This window comes from Urocampus carinirostris, chromosome 7, assembly GCF_059441175.1.
Source record: "Urocampus carinirostris isolate Australia breed hairy pipefish chromosome 7, RoL_Ucar_1.0, whole genome shotgun sequence".
Lineage (NCBI taxonomy): Eukaryota > Metazoa > Chordata > Actinopteri > Syngnathiformes > Syngnathidae > Urocampus > Urocampus carinirostris.
In genome coordinates this window covers 38,481,289-38,499,800 of record NC_142355.1, presented here as the reverse complement: position 1 = coordinate 38,499,800, position 18,512 = coordinate 38,481,289, and the positions used below count along the sequence as shown (strand labels likewise).

The 18,512-nt window shown below is 37.9% G+C and overlaps 2 protein-coding genes and 1 pseudogene across 5 annotated transcripts in view; 2 read left to right on the top strand and 1 right to left on the bottom strand.

Moving 5' to 3' along the window:
- Positions 1 to 1,039: 1,039 nt before the first annotated feature.
- On the bottom strand, positions 1,040 to 12,217 carry spty2d1 (SPT2 chromatin protein domain containing 1). Of its 4 annotated transcripts, none has more exons than XM_088340893.1 (6): positions 11,987 to 12,217; positions 5,787 to 5,901; positions 4,283 to 5,719; positions 1,820 to 1,976; positions 1,651 to 1,728; positions 1,040 to 1,554 (listed from the first exon to the last, which is right to left on the bottom strand). In XM_088340893.1, the coding sequence occupies exons 1-6, from the start codon at positions 12,002 to 12,004 to the stop codon at positions 1,464 to 1,466; spliced, it is 1,896 nt and encodes a 631-aa protein (XP_088197019.1). In that variant the 5' UTR covers positions 12,005 to 12,217; the 3' UTR covers positions 1,040 to 1,463. The 4 variants fall into 4 exon arrangements, with proteins under 4 accessions (XP_088197019.1, XP_088197020.1, XP_088197021.1 ...); XM_088340894.1 differs by having other exon boundaries at positions 11,870 to 12,035; XM_088340895.1 differs by lacking the exon at positions 11,987 to 12,217 and adding an exon at positions 11,862 to 11,981.
- LOC148363276 (U2 spliceosomal RNA) lies at positions 11,138 to 11,306 on the top strand (annotated as a pseudogene).
- tmem86a (transmembrane protein 86A) overlaps positions 11,782 to 18,512 on the top strand; it is a 25,460-nt gene continuing 18,729 nt past the window's right edge. The window contains exon 1 of the mRNA XM_088340897.1: positions 11,782 to 11,916. Coding sequence (XP_088197023.1) covers positions 11,896 to 11,916 — 21 coding nt within the window. The 5' untranslated portion in view covers positions 11,782 to 11,895. The remainder of the gene's footprint in view (positions 11,917 to 18,512) is intronic.

Genomic DNA, 18,512 nt, shown 5'->3' with positions numbered 1-18,512 from the left:
TGGCTTAACTCCCTCCCAAAAAAAAACTCCCTTTCTTTTTGTTCAATTCAGAATCTTGTGTAACCAACTTGCAGTGATGCCAAAAGGAGAAGCAAAAACATGATAACCATGGAATCACAGCTCGAGATAAAAAAAAAGGCACACGCACCAATACCCCCCACTAACGAATATGGCTGTCACCAATTGGCGATTGGGACAATCATCTAGCAATGGGACCCTTTTTAAAACACATTTTCATTTCCCCTCCCTCCCCCTCTCCTGATTAACACATTGAACAAAGTACTCTACAAAAAGATACCAATTTCCCCCAGATCAGATTATCATTAAAATAACCATCTTCTACTTAATGGAAAAATCTTAGTCAGCTGATGACTGGAAGATGATGCAATGTGTCACTGCATATACAGTATAGTCAAGATTGTACGAGTTCATTGATAAACTTTATTATTTCAGTCATTTACAACTCCTTCACTTAATCGTAATTGGTGCACTTCTTGGTCATTCATAATTATCTGACCTCTTGACACATTTATTCAGTTGTGGTCTATACATTGTTTCAAGGTATTTTTCAAGTTGTTTTTAGTTTGTAGTAAAGAGAAGGCCATAAGTTTTTATCAGTACTTGCCAGACTCTGTCAAGACAAGGTGATGGTGTTAGGTAGGGATTTTTCCAGATATTTCCACTGCCTCTTAAATTACGTTTTTTTCATAGCCCGCCCTCAAAGTGATTTTCAGTGCATTTTCAAAAACCATACAGCCTTATTCTGTACCCACATGCCAAAATATTCTGTTTAATTAAAAAAAAGAAAAAAAGAAACTTAACGCAACTGCTCAACTGTAGCATTTGTTTTGGGTTATCACAAAAAAAAGAATTCATTCCACTTCCAAAACCACCCAGATCCTCAATAACAGCATTCTGTTTGGCAACTTTTAGTCAACTGTGGACGCATAAAACATATGACTGGAAAGGCATGTTTCTATATAGTCCACTATGTCAGTACAAAACAGAAATTTAGAAAAGACAGGACGCCAAGACAGAATTCTTTTAAAAATCTTTTACAGAAGCAAAAATTGCACGCGTTGAAAAATTTACACCATATTGTAGCATTAAGCAAAAATTATGATGTTATTCAACAAGAATTTGTTTCTAAAAATGAAATGCTATTTGTGTAAGGAAATAAATAATCGAGAAAACGAAGGAACTGTCACTTGCATATTTGGCTCTAAAAGGTTATCTATCAATGTAGTCTGGCCTTACATTGTCGCCTCTTCAGGAGTGCCTGCACAGCAGCAGGATCGACACCTTTCGACCGGAGATCCTTTTTCGGAGGACCAGCCTGTAAGCTGAAGGGGTCCCATAAAATGTATGTTAGACTGTGCAGTCAATTAAATTCAGTCAATTACAAAGTCCTATTGCTTGTCAGGTCTCAAGAGTGTTGCCCGTAGCAACTTTTTTTTTTTAATTTATGTTTTTCTTTTCTTGACAGTCATATTTTTCAGCTGCTCTTGCTCTTTTCGTTCCTCCTCCAAATCTTCCTGCACAGCCAATTTTAAACTAACAAAGGGAATTAAAGAAAAAAAAAAGTTAACAGCAGTTGAAGACAATTCAACAACCTGGAAAGACAAAATAAAGGTCATTGTTTGTAGTTACCTTCTTGCTTCCTCTTTCTGCATATCGCGCCAGCTGCTCTCCATGAACTTTAGGGCATAATCACTTTCATCTTTATATCTGTGGAGAGCGGTTAAAAAAATAAAATAACGATTGTTTATCAATCCTCATTGTGATGGTTAAAGCAGAATTGTACATAACCAACCCTTACTTGTTTTTATCATAGCCAAAGATTTCCTTAATGTGTTTGGAGACCTCCGCCTGCTCGTCATCTCCATCGTCAATGAAGTCATCCATTTCTGAATCATATTCATCTTCCTCTTCATATTTTCTCTTATATGCTATAGTGATGGGTGGTAGTGATGTACCTGCATGATAAAGAAAAGGGAAAATATTAATTTTAAGAATGTAAAATACCTGTGCAGGCAACAAGTCACAGATCTAATCGGGTATCCAGTTGATTACACACACTGACCATTATCGGGACTATTGGTTTATTTGGTTTGTTTTGTAGTTGAAAGCACACCCTCATTTTAACAAGTTAGCAGTGAAAGGATGAATCTAATAATCCAATATTTGATTTGGGATTTATTAATCGGCTAATCAATAGTTCAAAGCCATTTTTAAGTTAAAAGTGTTGACATCTCTGCAATATCAGGTCCGAAGCAAGCCAATCTTACTATAAAATCCAACAAAAGCAGGTCAATTACTTTTTTCACTTTGAAAATCAACGATCTACCGTTTGCCTCTTATGTGCATACTGGACTGTCTCAGAAAATTAGAATATTGTGATAAAGTTCTTTATTTTCTGTAATGCAATTAAAAAAACAAAAATGTCATACATTCTGGATTCATTACACATCAACTGAACTATTTCAAGCCTTTTATTATTTCAATATTGCTGAATTTGGCTTACAGCTTAAGAAAACTCAAAAATCATATCTCAAAATATTAGAATATCATGAAAAAGTATACAAGTAGGCTATTCAACTAATCACCTGAATCATCTAATTAACTCAAAACACCTTGCGAGGGTTTCCTGAGCCTTAAAAACACTCAGCTTGGTTCAGTAAACTAAATCACAAGTATGGGGAAGACTGCTGATCTGTCTGCTGTCCAGAGGACCATCATTGATACCCTCCATCAGGAGGGTAAGACACAAAAAGAAATTTCTCAAAGAGCAGGCTGTTCACAGAGTGCAGTTTCAAAGCATATCCACAAAAAGTCTGTTGGAAGGGAAAAATGTGGCCGGAAACGCTGCACAACCAAGAGAGATGACCGCAGCTGGTGCACTGACCATGGCATCACTGTCCTTGATTGGCCTGCTAATTCCCCTGACCTGAACCCCATTGAGAATTTGTGGGGTATAGTTAAGAAGAAGATGAAAGACACCAGACCTACAAATGCAAATGAGCTGAAGGCCGCTATCGAAGCATCCTGGGCATCAATAACACCTCAGCAATGCCACAGGCTGATTGCCTCCATGCCACGCCGGATTGATGCAGTAATCCGTGCAAAAGGATTCCCAACCAAGTACTGAGTGCATCAATGGACATTTTCAAATGTTTGATTTAGTTTTGCTGTTATAAAATTATTTTTTTACTTGGTCTGAGGAAGCATTCTAATATTTTGAGATAGGATTTTTGAGTTTTTTTCAGCTGTAAGCCAAAATCAGCAATATTCAAATAATAAAAGGCTTGAAATAGTTCAGTTGATGTGTAATGAATCCAGAATGTATGACATTTTTGTTTTTTTAATTGCATTACAGAAAATAAAGAACATTATCACAATATTCTAATTTTCTGAGACAGTCCAGTATAGACGTAAATCATAACGTTTTCATATTTTCTGCACTATAAGATACAACCCTTTTCACTGCACTAGTTTATGATGCAAGTTAGGTTTATTGCAACTTTGGAGCCCCTAAAAATGCAGCTATGCTCAGAACGATCAAATTTAGGGACACATTCACTAGTGTAACCTGTAGCTCAAGTACCATAAATAAAGTGCTCATGTATTGTGAAAAATACCCATTTCCACATAGTCATTCCTGTCAATCTTAGCCAATTGCTTACCGTTTTAATGATTGTATTTCTACTTATTAGGCGATGCTTACAAACACAACACGGCACCTATTTACTCACAGACAGACTATGTACAATATTAGCTATCTACAAAGACGTTGTCTTCTGCTGCCATTTATGTACACAATCCAGATCAGAGCCTTTAAATTTAAGATCGGGTCTGAAAGAATCCATCCTGACCCAGGCCTGTTGGTATTGAAGCCCATCCCAGCCGAAACACTTAACTTGATTTGCAGGACCGAACCCGGAGCAAACCCGAAATGTTATATTTTATTAGTGAGGTCTCGGGATGAGAGGTGATTTATGAAAAATGATAAAGCCTGTCTTTTGTAAGTTAAACAAGACTGCCCAGCCTGACCTGAATGTAATGATTGACATTTTAGGCCCTTGCGCATAAAATCTTACTACTAGCCTAAATGAGCAAGGTGAGATCGGTTTGACAGAAAAAAGGTGATGTTTTATTTCCTGCGCAATTTTTTTTTTTACGCCATTCACACTTTGAAATGATCAAAAAAATGTATCATCAAATACGGGGAAAACGTATAAGCTGACAGGTATGAATTGTAGAGAATATGACCATTACATATTACCTGGAGGTCTGTTGAAAGGTCGGTTTGGTCCTCCTGGTCTGGCGGGCATGCCAGGTCTTTGTGGCATCCCTGGCCGAGGGTGAACTCCAGGTCGAACTCCATTGACATTTTTTGATGATATAGTCTCCGACACGACTGTGCACTTGGGTCTTCCCGGACCTGATCCAGAACTTCCTGAGGGATGCACATTTGATGGGACTCCTCTAATAAGAGCCCGACCTGGTACGGTACCAGGGCCTGCCCCCTGGACTCTACCCTGGCCAGAATCCGCTGGACCGCCCGCTCTACCCGCAGGGTGACCCTGTAAACGGCTAGCACCAACCTTTGTCTGCGGTGTGACCCCTGGCCATGAATCTTTCGGGCGCACACTGGATGATGGTCTGATGCTAGAATTAGAACTGGATTTCAGTGCAGTATTGCTTCCACACCGAGGTTGTTCTCCCTTTGCTAAAACTGGACGCTCTTGTTTTGCAGGGCTGCTCTGAATAAGTCTGTTTTTGTGCGGGTTGCTCTTTGAAAACTTGAGATTACTGTCAGACATAGCAGGCTTGGACTGAGGCATGCCTGAAGGTTTTCCTTGAACAGATAAAGTGCTTACTTTTTTAAATCCAAGGTTACTAGACATGCTAGATGCATGACTTGATGGCTTTGATGCTTGTTTGGCTGAAATTTGAGAGGGGGTTACTTTTGAAGGAATTGGGATCTTGGATCTGTCTCTTTCTTTCTGACCTGTGGTGACTTTAGGAGTTGCAACAGATTTTTTCACCACTGCATTAGAGTGATCTGACCTGTCTGTTAAACTTTTTTGCATTTTAGAAGTTTTTATCTCTTTTTCCGACACGTTTTTTTTTACTGTACTGGAACTAGACTGAGGCTTGTGTTCTCTTTCGGTCTTTGGGTCTTTGAGGCGGCTCTTTGCTCTGCGTTCCATTTCCAGCTCCTTCAACTCTTCAGCTGTGCGCAGCCTTTCTTCCTTTACTACCTTTGCTTTGACCTCAACTGGCTCAAACTGCTTCTTCTCAGCCAATTTGAGCAATTCTGCAAAGTTCATGGGTGGCGGAGGAGGCTTGGTAGCACTGCTAGATTTTTTAGGAAAGGGTCTTGAGCTACTACTATTTCCAGCAAAACCCAAGTCTTTTCCTGGTCTCAGAGGTTCTGGTTCTTGATCGGGCTCTGAATCAGTCTGCTCATACTCAAAATTGTCTTCATCAAACTCTGGATCAGCAGAGTGATTTCTAAATGTGTTTGCGTTCCCTAGTTTTTCCATCTCAATTTCCTGTTTTGTTCTCCTCTTTTTTGGAATGTCCAACACTGGGATGCCATTGTAACCTCTGAAATTGTCTTTTGTTCTCGAAGCCATGGCTCTCGCTTTGCGATCTGATTTCAGCTCAACCCTTTTAGCGAGAAGCTCCTCCTTTTGTTTCTTCAGTTCATTTTCTATAAACAGATATGAAAATCTCTATCAGAAATTTACTATGTAATCAAAGCAATTTGTTTCTCTTACCTCTCAGTCTGGCCTCACATTGTCGCTTCTTCAAGAGTGCCTGCACAGCAGCAGGATCGACACCTTTCGACCTGAGATCCTTTTTCGGAGGACCAGCCTGTAAGCTGTATCTTTTCTAATGAGAAGAGAATCACAAAAATGTGCTTAATGTTTTCCATCCAACATTTGACATGAAACGACACAGCAAGTTAAATGAAAGTCAGCAGTGAACTATTATATGACTGAATGTGCCACTACATTTTATCACCTGTTCTTACTGAACAACAATGGTAAGTAGTTACAATCATATTCCAAGAAGCTACCGTGAGAACACAAAACGTTTCATATGATGTACAATTTTGGAAAACAGCCAAAATGTGGGTAAAGATATGACCTTAAATTCTTGTAATACAGGTAGTTTAAAAATAAGATTCTCAAGAAGCATCGTTGATGAGAAGTGTTTTTGTTTGTTAGTAAATTTTGAATCGTTTTGTGGTGTCTCCCTTACACAAGTAGACGGTAGATTCCCGTTGTTTTAAACTAGAAGTCTGTTTAGTCGAATGGAAATAAATAGCTAATTAAATATTACTTTGAATTTTGTTAATTAGTCCTATTAGTGTTTTCCAACCAGTGTGCCCCTTGTCTATTGTGCAGCAGGATAATGCCCTATTTTATCTTTGCAAGAAATATTGCTAACAAATTTGCTTTCTTCCAGTAATCAGCTGAGACACTAACATTCACCCACATCACTATGTGGCAGATTATTACAATTTTTTCTGTTTATATACCAGCTATCTGCTGACAATGTAGAGCAGAGAAATCTATTTAATTTATTTGATCTTTTTGGCATCAAACTGAAAAAATAATAACATAAATTTTGCTCTTTTTATTATCATTAGCCTATTAAACTAAAAAATTACGTAAAAAAAGTGGTAATTTTTGGTTTGACTGGCAGATAATTTTTCTCACTTTAAGTTTTATATTTGTTATTTTGCAACATCTTTAAATCTAGGCTTAAAACACTTATATTCATTATCTTATGAATGATGTTGGCCTCAGGAAGCAATCAAACGAACATTTTGTTATTACCTATAATCCATAATAATGATGTCTGTGTATTGCATGTACAGCCCTCTTGAGAATTCTCGTGATTAAAGATTATACAAATGATCATGACTAGGCTTGACTTAAAAACAAGATAAAAAATAGTAACACCTTGAAAAATATGTTGAAAATATAGAAAAGTTCAAAATTACAGCGAAATTATTAACCAAAATTAAGAATCTGTTACACCCCCTGAGCTACGGTGACCACAAATGAAAAAACAAACTTTGAACTGCAATTTAAGGCAGCATAATTCAAGCTTGGGAAAAAAATTACACTTGAGTCAGGCAATATCGTTTTAACATGATGGGCGGCGTGTTTCGAGGTTTTTAATGAAAAAAGTATGCCTCAGCTCAAAAAAGGTTGGAAACACTGCCATTAGGAACAATAATAATATCTGTAGGGTACTTGGCGCAGTTTCTCAAAATATTCGGCTGATTATACAACCTGCTGACATAAACATCAGTGGAATTATCCTATAATACTTCGTTTCTTGATCAATGCATTCATAGCAACAATTAACAGTATTGGAGGGTTTAAAGTGAGAGGACACATTTCCTATAGGATGCGTCATTTAGAGACTCGTGGACATTTGCGATGAGGTGACCAGGGATGTCACTTCTCCAAAAATCAAAAACATTTGATCATTTCACTCACCTGAACACCGCTGTCGCCCTGGTTTTGAGAGGCGATTGACAATACGTTGTCAAAGTCCATCATTTTTACTTATTGACGAGGGGAAAAAAACGACAACAAGAAGCTACAGGGTCAGACGGCTGTAACGCCGAATTCGTTATTTTATCGCCACATTCGTCCTAATCGAAACTTTTTGTGTCAAACGCAACGTTTTAAATCTCCTGTGCGTCCCCGGACAAGGCTAGCACTGAGATAAATAGCAACGTTAGCTAACACACGTCAGTGCTAACCACGAAGACCGCGTAGTGAATTAAACGGTTCGTGTAACAACCCGAAGTACTAAATTCTTAATCTGCCAGTCTGATATAAAACCGACATAACTCCATCAAAATATATGGTAGTTGTTTGGTTGACGCTAGCGAAGAAATACACCGAAACGAGAGAATAACTCGGTGGGAGTTTTGCGGAAATTAGTTCGGTGTTACGCACTTCCGTGTTTGAAAGCGCCATTCACAAACAGTGCCAATGTCCAAATGTTATCTAAAATACTTAATATTCTCCATTTTGTACTAATTCAAACATGCCATATTTATTATTTTTCTATTTTACTTTATTTACTCTATTCATTATATATATATATATATATATATATATATATCCATTCATTATTTGCACCGCTTATCCTCAGTAGGGCCGCGGGGGTACTGGAGCCCATCCCAGCTTTCCTCGGGCAGTGGGCAGGGGACACCCTGAACTGGCTTCCAGCCAGTCGCAGGGCACACAGGGACAGACAACTCACTCGCTCAATCAAACCAATTGGCCAATTCACCTGACAAACATGTTTTTAGAATGTGGGAGGAAACCGGAGTGCCCGGAGGAAACCCAAGCAAGCATGGGGAGAACATGCAAACTCAACACAGGAAGGTTCGATCTCATGACCTCAGAACTGTGCTGCACACGCGCTAACCACTGCGCCGCCGTGCTGCCATATAATATATATATATATATATATATATATATATATATATATATATATACATTCATTATCTGCACCGCTTATCCTCAGTAAGGTCGCGGGGGGTGCCAGCCATCTCCGGGCAGTGGGCAGGGGACACCCTCAATTGGTTGCCAGCCAGTCGGAGGGCACACGGGGACAGACAATTCGCTCGTTCATTCACACCTAGGGACAATTTGGACCGGCCAATTAACCTGACATGCATGTTTTCGGAATGTGGGTGGGAACCGGAGTGCACGGAGGAAACCCACGCTAACCACCGCGCCGCCATGCTGCCTTATATATATATATATATATATATATATATATATATATATATATATATATATATATTTTATTCACACAAATAGTTGATTTGGGGAAAAAACATGTTTTTTTCTTACATGGTCTGTAATGCTATCGCTGCCATGCGACTAAATGACATAAACTTTATTTTGAGCTACTCAGTAAATCGAACCTAATATAAATACATAGTATAACAGATTTTTAAAACAACAACAACCAGATGACGAAGGTGCTGTATCCGAGTCAGATACGAAGGCTTCTCTTGCTACGGGTAACCATGGAAACCAGTACTACTTGTTTCATGTGGGGGACCAAAGCCCCAATCAAAATAAAACGTCCTGGAGGGGAATGGGCGCTGCATGGCTGTATTAGCCCAAGACACACCACAGGAAGTGCTGCCCCTACGACCAAGGTAGTTTAAGGATCTGTGAACGGTGAACAGTATTTGAAGATTGTTCCTCTTGAGGTTTGAAAGTAGATACAGCCACATTCTGTACAAAAGTGTGTGGCACACACTACATGTTTCAAGCTCTATTTAAGGCAGAGGTCTCAAACTCAATTTCCTTGGGGGTCGTTAGAGCTAGGGTCTGGGGAAGGTTGAGCCAAAAGGGGTTTTCCAGAACAAAAGCTCTGATAAAACATTCCACTGTTCTCAATTTTTGTTTTTCAACCCAAAACAAGATGTAAAAAATAGGATCTGAAAAATACAATTATAGGGACAGTGTGTATTGTTCAGCGCCTCCTAGTGGTAAAAACTACATTTAATAAAAAGAACAAAACTAATATTGATTTAAATGTTATGCAACCATACATCATGTTCATATGAACATGCATTTTTGTTGTATATATATATATATATATATACATATATATATATATATATAATATATATATATATAATATACATATATATATATATATATATATATAATATATATATATATATATATATATATATATATATATATATATATATATATATATATACCGAAACGAGAAAATAACTCGGTTAGATTTTTGCGTAAATTAAATAGTTCAGTGTTACACACTTCCGTGCTTGAAAGCGCCATTCATAAACATTCCCAATGTCCAAATGTTATATAAATGGGGATGGGATCTTTTCTTACCCCTACCGTTTTCAAAAAAAAAAAAACCTACCCCTTTTTCAAATGTAAAAAACAGCATAAACATTGACTCGAGACTAATAATTTAGTCTGTGGCTGCATTATTTTGAATCAAGACTAAATTTCTGAGCGTGAAAAAAAAAACGTTTCGATGATCGCAGTAAATTTCTGTTTGGTAAAAGTTCGCCACTTCCGGTTTTAAACAATCATATAGGCTATTGTGTTTTTTAAAACGTTCTTTAGACGGATAGAGTTTCGTGCATGAAAATAGAGTATGTGATAAAATTTCCCGCTTTTTAAGTGACAAAAGGGTGGCAATTGGCAAGTAGCATTTATTCTCAAACAAAGGGGAAAATAGATTTGAATTTGGGGATTTGCATTGAATGTGTGAAATACCTCACACAGTTGAGTGAAATAAGGTTTTCACCTAAACCAACTCACTTAGCTATTAAAACTCCACACTGCTTTCTAGCGACCCGAAAGAGCATTTGGTTTGCATTTATTAAAAAACAAAAAACAAACACAACTTAATATAGAAATGACCTAGGGACTTGACATACTCAGAAATTTGTGGCGGGCCGGATTAAATAATACAACGGGTAAATTTGACATGGCTGACTTATATGATGGACCTAAAATTGTCCCTAATTCACATCAATTAAAAAAATGTAAATACTAAATGTATTTTAAATGTACAGTACTAAAGAAGATTAGGATATTACGGGTCTATTTGGGTATTATATGTTATAGGAGTCACTGGCAATACTATTATAAGTTTGAAATGTCATTTCTTTGTTTTCTATTTTTCCTTTGAGGGGCAAAGTTGTATTCTTGTTAAGATTTTGAATTTTTTTTTCTTGACAAGGAAGAACTATGGAATAAGGGTAGGCACTTAAAAGCTTCGACTTCGGCCTACCCACTTCAGGCTCATCTTAATGGACTATGTTACTTTATCATACAGCTGTTTATGTCTAAATACTTTGTTTCATTTGGTAATGAATGCCCAAGGGTGTAATATTGTACCACTAGATAGCACTGTTTTCTAATGTGAACAATAAGCAGTGCTGCGGCATGCAACAACACGACAGACTTGTATGACTGCGACTTATGAAGGGGTTCTACTTATGTAAAATAAATAATAATTTCTCAAGGTATGATTTTTGTATTTAAAAAAACAACAACAAAAAAACAATAAGATCAAGTGTAGTATCGCTTCTCAGGCCATTGGCTAAAATTTAGTGTGCTAGAATCTGTTCTCGGTCTTTTGGCTAAGTGTATGGATTGATTTTTGTAACGGGAAGATGGAATAGGAGCTTGCTCCGTCCACTCCACGCATCGGCCCGATATTGCAGTACCTCCGGGAACGGTGCATTCGCACTGATCACTTCTTGGCCTTTTGGCTAGGATCTTGACTTAGCCTCTTGGCTAGGATCAAGTGTCTCGGCCTGTTGGCTGTGAGGTGTATCATGATTTGACTAATAATGGAAAATGGAAAATGACCGTTTGTACCGCGAGGAGGCACTAAATATTACACAATGTCCCTTTAATGTTTTTTTTGTGCTGTGCCTAAATAAAAATCCACGAACAAAAAACGGACAAATCCTCAAACTGTGTGTTCAGAGTGGCACTTTAATCTTGATATCAAGGCGATTATGATTTTCAAGGCAATTATTAAGCAAAAAAGTTTACATACTGTAAAGTTAAAAGTAAAAAGTAAATAAAAGGCCATCTGCTCCAGATGTAAACACAAGGCTGGCCCTTCCTATCAGGGCGTCACTCACGTTCGTAACGCCCACTTACAAAGCAAACTCCATTGCCATTGGCCCAACCCTCACCTCCTTCAGTATAGTCCCCGCCCACCAGAGAGAGAACAAAAACAATCGGCATCTCTTCCTTGCTTAAAGAACATAAACAAACGGGCATAACGCTAACCTACTTACTCTGCGCCCTTCCTAACGTCCTCGACATGGTTTCCCCAGTCACTGTGGTAAGTAGCACGTCCGCACAACGGGTTGGTAGTCATTTATGTGATTGCTAGTTTGATAAGCATACGTTACCAGAACAAATCGCTGCATGCGGTCATTGTTTTCTTGTCATTGTCTTCTCTATGTCGTTGATCCATCCGTAAATCTGACGTGTTCTGCGTCAGTACTCTCATTACTTATGACGTAGTTTTCAGGGACATTAACAGATGTTACAATGACACTCAATAATGTTTGTTTAGCTCGTGTACTACGTTGTCCGTCCTGTCGTTTCCGAATTGTGAAGATCTAAGTGTTGTTTGCGTCGATGTGGTTTAGAAAAACCCAAGCACAAATCGAGACATTTCTACCAATTCATAAAGCCGCAAAGGACTCCAGAAAAAACGTCACATGACGACCTTGTATGCGTGTGTATGTGTTGGGGTTTCTTTGTTTTGGTTCCAATGACGCATGCGCCATAAGTACCTCGGAGTCTGGGATTTGGGTCGAATAGAATAGAATAGGGGCGATTTTAGGTGTAGAACTTTAGGGGTTCTCAAACTACACCCCAGCAAACAAAAAAGGATCAAAGTATAATGAAGATGTATATATAATAGGAAATATAGGTACAAGTGATAAAATATGTATTTTTGTGCCAACTTTGTCCCTTTGTGTCTCTGCAACAAAAATACAACAAAATTACAAAAAAATTAAATATGGAGTTTATTGCTTAAAACAGAGTCTAACATATTATTTTGTCTCCATTCTGATTAGAAGAAAAATATAGAAATACTACAAAGATGCTACTACAGTAATACTATGATCCAAAAATAATATCACAGAAATTATACGACAGAAATACGAAATGACTCAGGCTGCAATCATGACTTTATGCCAGCAGAAAGCGGCAGAGAGTGTCCAAACAGCACCTTTGAAAAGGCTATCAGAATATTGCAATGAAAGTATAGTGCAATTAAAATGAGTGTGATAACATTTGCAGCAACACAATTTCCCAAACAAGTTACAAGATGTAGATTTTCACAGTTTTGCACACTTAATTAGGGTGGTAATGGCCCTGGGGAAGAATGACCGGTTCACTGACAATATATTCATGGCCCGACCCATGGGTGGCATTAAACAATTTGTACTTTTTCTAAGATCAAAATAAAATAACAATTACAACATTTGATAACATCCATCCATTATCGGCACCGCTTATCCTCATTAGCGTCACGGGGTGCTAGAGCCCATCCTCGCTATCTCTGGGACATCCCAAACCCAAGCAAGCACGGGGAGAACATGCAAACTCCACACAGGAAGGTTCGATCTCATGACCTCAGAACTGTGCCGCACACACGCTAACCACTGCTCCACCGTGCTGCCATATCAATCCATTATCTGCACTGCTTATCCTCAGTAGGGTCGCGGGGGGTGCTGGAGCCCATCCCAGCCAGTGGGCAGGGGACACCCTGAACTGGTTGCCAGCCAGTGGCAGGGCACACAGAAACAGACAACTCACTCCCTCCTTCACACCTAGGGACAATTTGGACCGGCCAATTAACCTGACTTGCATGTTTTTGTAATGTTGGAGGAAACTGGAGTGCCCAGAGGAAACCCACGCAAGCACGGGGAGAACATACAAACTCCACATAGGAAAGCTGTTAGCTGGATTTGATCCCATAACCTTAGAACTGTGCTGCGTACGTGCTAAACACTGCGCCGTCTTGCCGCCCCGTAGTAATAACAATCTTCTTCTTTTTCCTCGCCCTTTTTCTCTCCTACCAGGACTCTGTTCCTGTACACAGTTGTACAACTTTGCAGAGTTAATAAAGCGATGATAGTTCTACCCAACTTATGTGTCGCAACACCTGATTGGTGGGAGTCATAAGGTGACCAAACCCACCAATTCCAACCCCTGATGCCGGGCATCAAGCAGGGACACAATGTTGTTAGTCTAAAGCATGACTCAGCCGAGGCTCAAATAAACAACCTCCTGGTCTTTGGGCGGGCGCCCTACCAAGCTGGTTAATAATAATAAAAATCCACGAATCCTGCAACATTTTGATGTCCCCGTAACTGCATCAAAATCACATTCATTAATTCGTTTTCAGAACCGCATATCCTTAAATGGTCACTAGGGTGTCCTTCCCAGCCTTGTTTTTAGAATGTAGGAGAAATCTGAAAGACCCAGGGGCACAGGCAGAACATGCAAACCCCACACAGGAGGTATCTGGAATTAAACGCGGAACCTCTAACAAGTAACAGCAACACTCTTTAACGCTAAATGTCACATCGATCTGCGTGCAGAGTAATTATACAAACTCACCAAATGAACAAACTCCGCGAAAATCTTGTTGGTGTTATGTGTTCTCTGTGTCAAGTCAAGTCATGTTTATTTCTATAACCCCTAATCACAAAGAGTCTCAAAGGGCTGCACAGATCAAAGACTATTGCAAACTACAGGCTATTATGACACCATCCCCTCATCTAAAACCTACATGAGGGCAAATAATGTCGTGTTCTATACTTATGGATCCATGCATCCTCCTTTGCTATAAGTTTTTCCTTGGCAGCATTTGTTTACGTTCTAGCATGACAAAACCTCGGTTCTAATTCATACAATGTATATATATATATATATATATATATATATATATATATATATATATATGTATGCATGTATGTATGTATGTATGTATGTATGTATGTATGTGTATATATATATGTATGTATATTATATAATATATAATACATGTCTGGAAAAACATTTATAAAAAACACAAAAAATGTGATAAAGAGAACTTACATAATAAATATAAACATAAAGAAAAGACAATGAAATAGCAAAATAAATACATTTTAAAAAATGATCAAAACTTTGAAAAATACAAATGAAATAGGTCAAGAAAAAAAAATAAGTTATATAAAAGAAACTAAACATAAATTTTAAAACTCAAAGAATAATTGAAAAAATAGTAAGATAAATAATACATAAAAAAGCAAACAAAAATGTAATATAAATAAATAAATACAACTGTAGAAATAGAATAAGGTAAGAAAAAATAAGTTAATAAAAAATGTAAAACTATATTTAAAAACGCAAACAATATGATAAAGAAAACAAAATACTACATAAATGTAAAAAAACGGGGAAAATAAAGAAAATGAGGAACTGGAAACAATTTTTTAAATGGAAAATTTGACATTTTGGCCATTTTTTATTCCTTAATTCCATTCTTTGGCATCGATGTAAAAACATTGATTTGTATTGGTGCGAACCGTTACTTTTTGGGTATCTTATTATCAACGCGAATTGTAAGTAATCTATTTTATGGTCAAAGCACACTTTTGACCCATTTAATTCAAGACGATCAGACATTTTGTGCTTTTGCGGGCCACTTTAAATGACGTGCCGGGCCACATTTTCCCCTTGGGCCATTATTGTGGTCTATAATTTTGACTTACATTACATGTTGGTCATAGCCTCATTTGGGAAGATGTAGACGTTAAGCAAACAAATACAACACACCTCAACATTGTCTTATATCACAAGTGAGCAGCTTCCAAAGCTTTCAAAGGTTTCAGTTCCTTAGTAAAGCCAATGAAGGATGGATGGTTCAGTAATTCGGTCCCTTACAAGTCAAAGCTTATGTGAGGTCTTTGATTACTTCAAGGGCAGCTTGGTGAAGGAATGCATGTCATGTCAGGCAGACTTGTTCCCATAGCGACTGTGATGGTGTGCAAGCAGTGTGAATTTGTTAAATGAGTTAAAACCCAGCTGAGGCCCCTGGATTACCACCAGATGGAAAATTGAGGCATGCCCTTTCTAAAATAGTGGCGCAGGGTAAAGTTCACTTAAGGACAAGGCTTTATGTCAAGATAGTGTATAAAGTACTGGCCTCAGTTTCTACCTGCATCACATATTCTACTTTACACTACAAACGTTTGCGGTCACCCAAACTATTTTGTTTTCCCCTGAAAAAGTCACACTTTTATTTATCAAATAAATTGTCCAATGTCTGTGTTTTTTCTTTACCCATATTAATCTTTTCCTTTTATTGGCCAGCATCTCGGAGTCGATGTTAATTCTAACGTTTTGAGGGCACTCCAAGCTCCTAGTTGGGGAACTGTAAGGTGTCTATTTATCAAACTAGAAACACTAATCTACTTGTCTTCTTGATCGGTTGTGGCTCCTATTTATTTTTCTACTCTGGTTGTAGCTTGTTTGTGTTGTTCTGAAGGGAGTAGTACACGCCGCTGTTGGAGATCTTAAGTTTTTCGGCAATTTCTTGAATGGAATAGCCTTAACTTCTTAGAAGAAGACTAAACTATTGAATTTCACACGAAGTTCTCTTTTTCTGGCCTTTCTGAAAGTTAAATGACCCACAAATGTGATGTTCCACATACTGGACTAGCCCAAAAGAAGTTCAGTTTTATAGCTTCTAGTCAAGTCAAGTCTTGTTTATTTGTATAGCCCTTAATCACAAGGAGTCTCAAAGGGATGCACAGACCACAGATTATTGCAAACCGCAGACTATTATTAAACAATCCTCTAAAACCTACATGAGGGCAATGAAAAACTGAAAAACCTCAACATGAGGAAAATGAAGAAACCTTGAGAAGGGACCGCACATGAGGTAAAATCCCCCTTCCAGGTGGACCAGGCTGCAATGGATGTTTCAATAACAAATACACAGATATTGTCAACATGAAGTATAGGTTAGATAGATAGATAGATAGATAGATAGATAGATAGATACTTTATTCATCCCCGAAGGGAAATTCACTTTTCCAGCAGCATCCCTAAGCTGAGAACAATCGAAAATAACTGAGAACAATCGAAAATAACACGGGAGCTGCTGGAGTGGCTGCCATTCGTGACGGCGCCGGAGAAACGATTCAATTTGAATCATGTACAAACAAACAAACAATTGAATCATGTACAAGAAACGATTCAATCTGAATCATGTACAAACAAACAAACAATTGAATCATGTACAACAAACAAACAAAATATTTATGTTTCAATAAGTGGAGTGTTAATAAAATGGGGGGAAAATAATTTCTGATACTGATATTCATAAGCTATAGAATAGAAGTGTGTTTTAAGCTGAGATTTAAACAGTTCCACCGAGGTTGCAGATCGAATCTGAGGGGGCATTCTACAACACTGGGGCCCGAATGGAGAATTCTCTCAAACCTGCGGTTCTCTTCTTGGCTGTTGGGTCCATTAGTAGACCAGCATTTTCAGAGCGAAAATAGGGGGGACATTAAATCTGAAAGATATGAGGGAGCAGGTCCATGCATGATTTTGTATAATACCAACAGAACCTTAAATCACATCTTAAGCTAACAAGGAGCCAATGCAGCTTAGCTAAAATCGGGGTAATGTGATCAAACTTTTTTGTCTTAGTTAAATGCCTGGCTGCAGCATTTTGTACCAGCTGCAGGCTCTTGATTTTTGACTTTGGGTGACCGGAGAGTAGTGCAACACAGAAATCAAGACGATAGGTAACAAACGCATGAATTATAATCTCTGCATCCGACTGAGACAGCATAGGGCAAATTTTAGCAATGTTGCGAAGATTTGAAAACAGCTCTTCTAGTAATATTCTTAACATGTGGTTGGAAGGACAGATTGGGGTCAAATGTGACGACTAAAGTTTTGATTGCTTCTCTAACTAGCTAAACTGTTTTCAGCTTTTCTAAAATCATAGCGCAAGGTTTTTCACATCAACCGTTAAGCTTTTTAACGCAATAAGCAAACACAATGTACTATTAGAACACTGTAGTGCTGGTTGCTGGAAATGAGCTTCTATGCACAGCAATTTAGCTTGTTAACAATGCATGGGGTTTACTTCTGGTTTTCTTCTTATTTTAATTGAAAAAAACTACATTTCAAAGCAACCCCAAACTTTTGAACGGTAGTGTATTCAAAGTAATCTCATATTTTGTGAATTGTGAGACACATGTTGGTAACATTTGCATTCAGTGGGGAATCACGCATCTTATTCCACTTCATACCACCATTATCGGGGTGCATTTGTGGAAAGTATCGATCTTCGCGAAGTATAACACACAGCTTAAGAGCCGATTCAAATCGATGTTTGTCTGAAGATGAAAGCATAAAACAAAAAGTTGCACAAACAACAAGTACATTGATTTGGAGGACCAAAGTCCATAAATTTTAACAAATAAATACACAATTAAATTAAAAGATTGTCATGTAATAAATCAATTATTCATTTTTCAATTAAATGTTGAATGCATGAAATACATGTTTAAATAATGTGTGCACTATCTACCTTAGAACACAATGCACCACACGTTGATATCAATGACAATAAAGACGATTCAGTTCAAAATATGCGAAGTATTGATACCGCGTAAAGTAAACTGTGATACAGCCAGGTATCACTGTATTCATGCATCTTATAATGTAGTTTTTACTTAATGCACCCTATAGTCCAATGAGCCTTATATATGAAAAATATATCACAAAAGACCATTTTTGGGGTGTTGCGCCTTATATTCTAGTGCATCTTATAGAGCGGAAAATACAGTATTTGCTCTGTAAGCTGTTTTATCAGTATAATTTATTTCCCACATTCTTTTGGGAAGC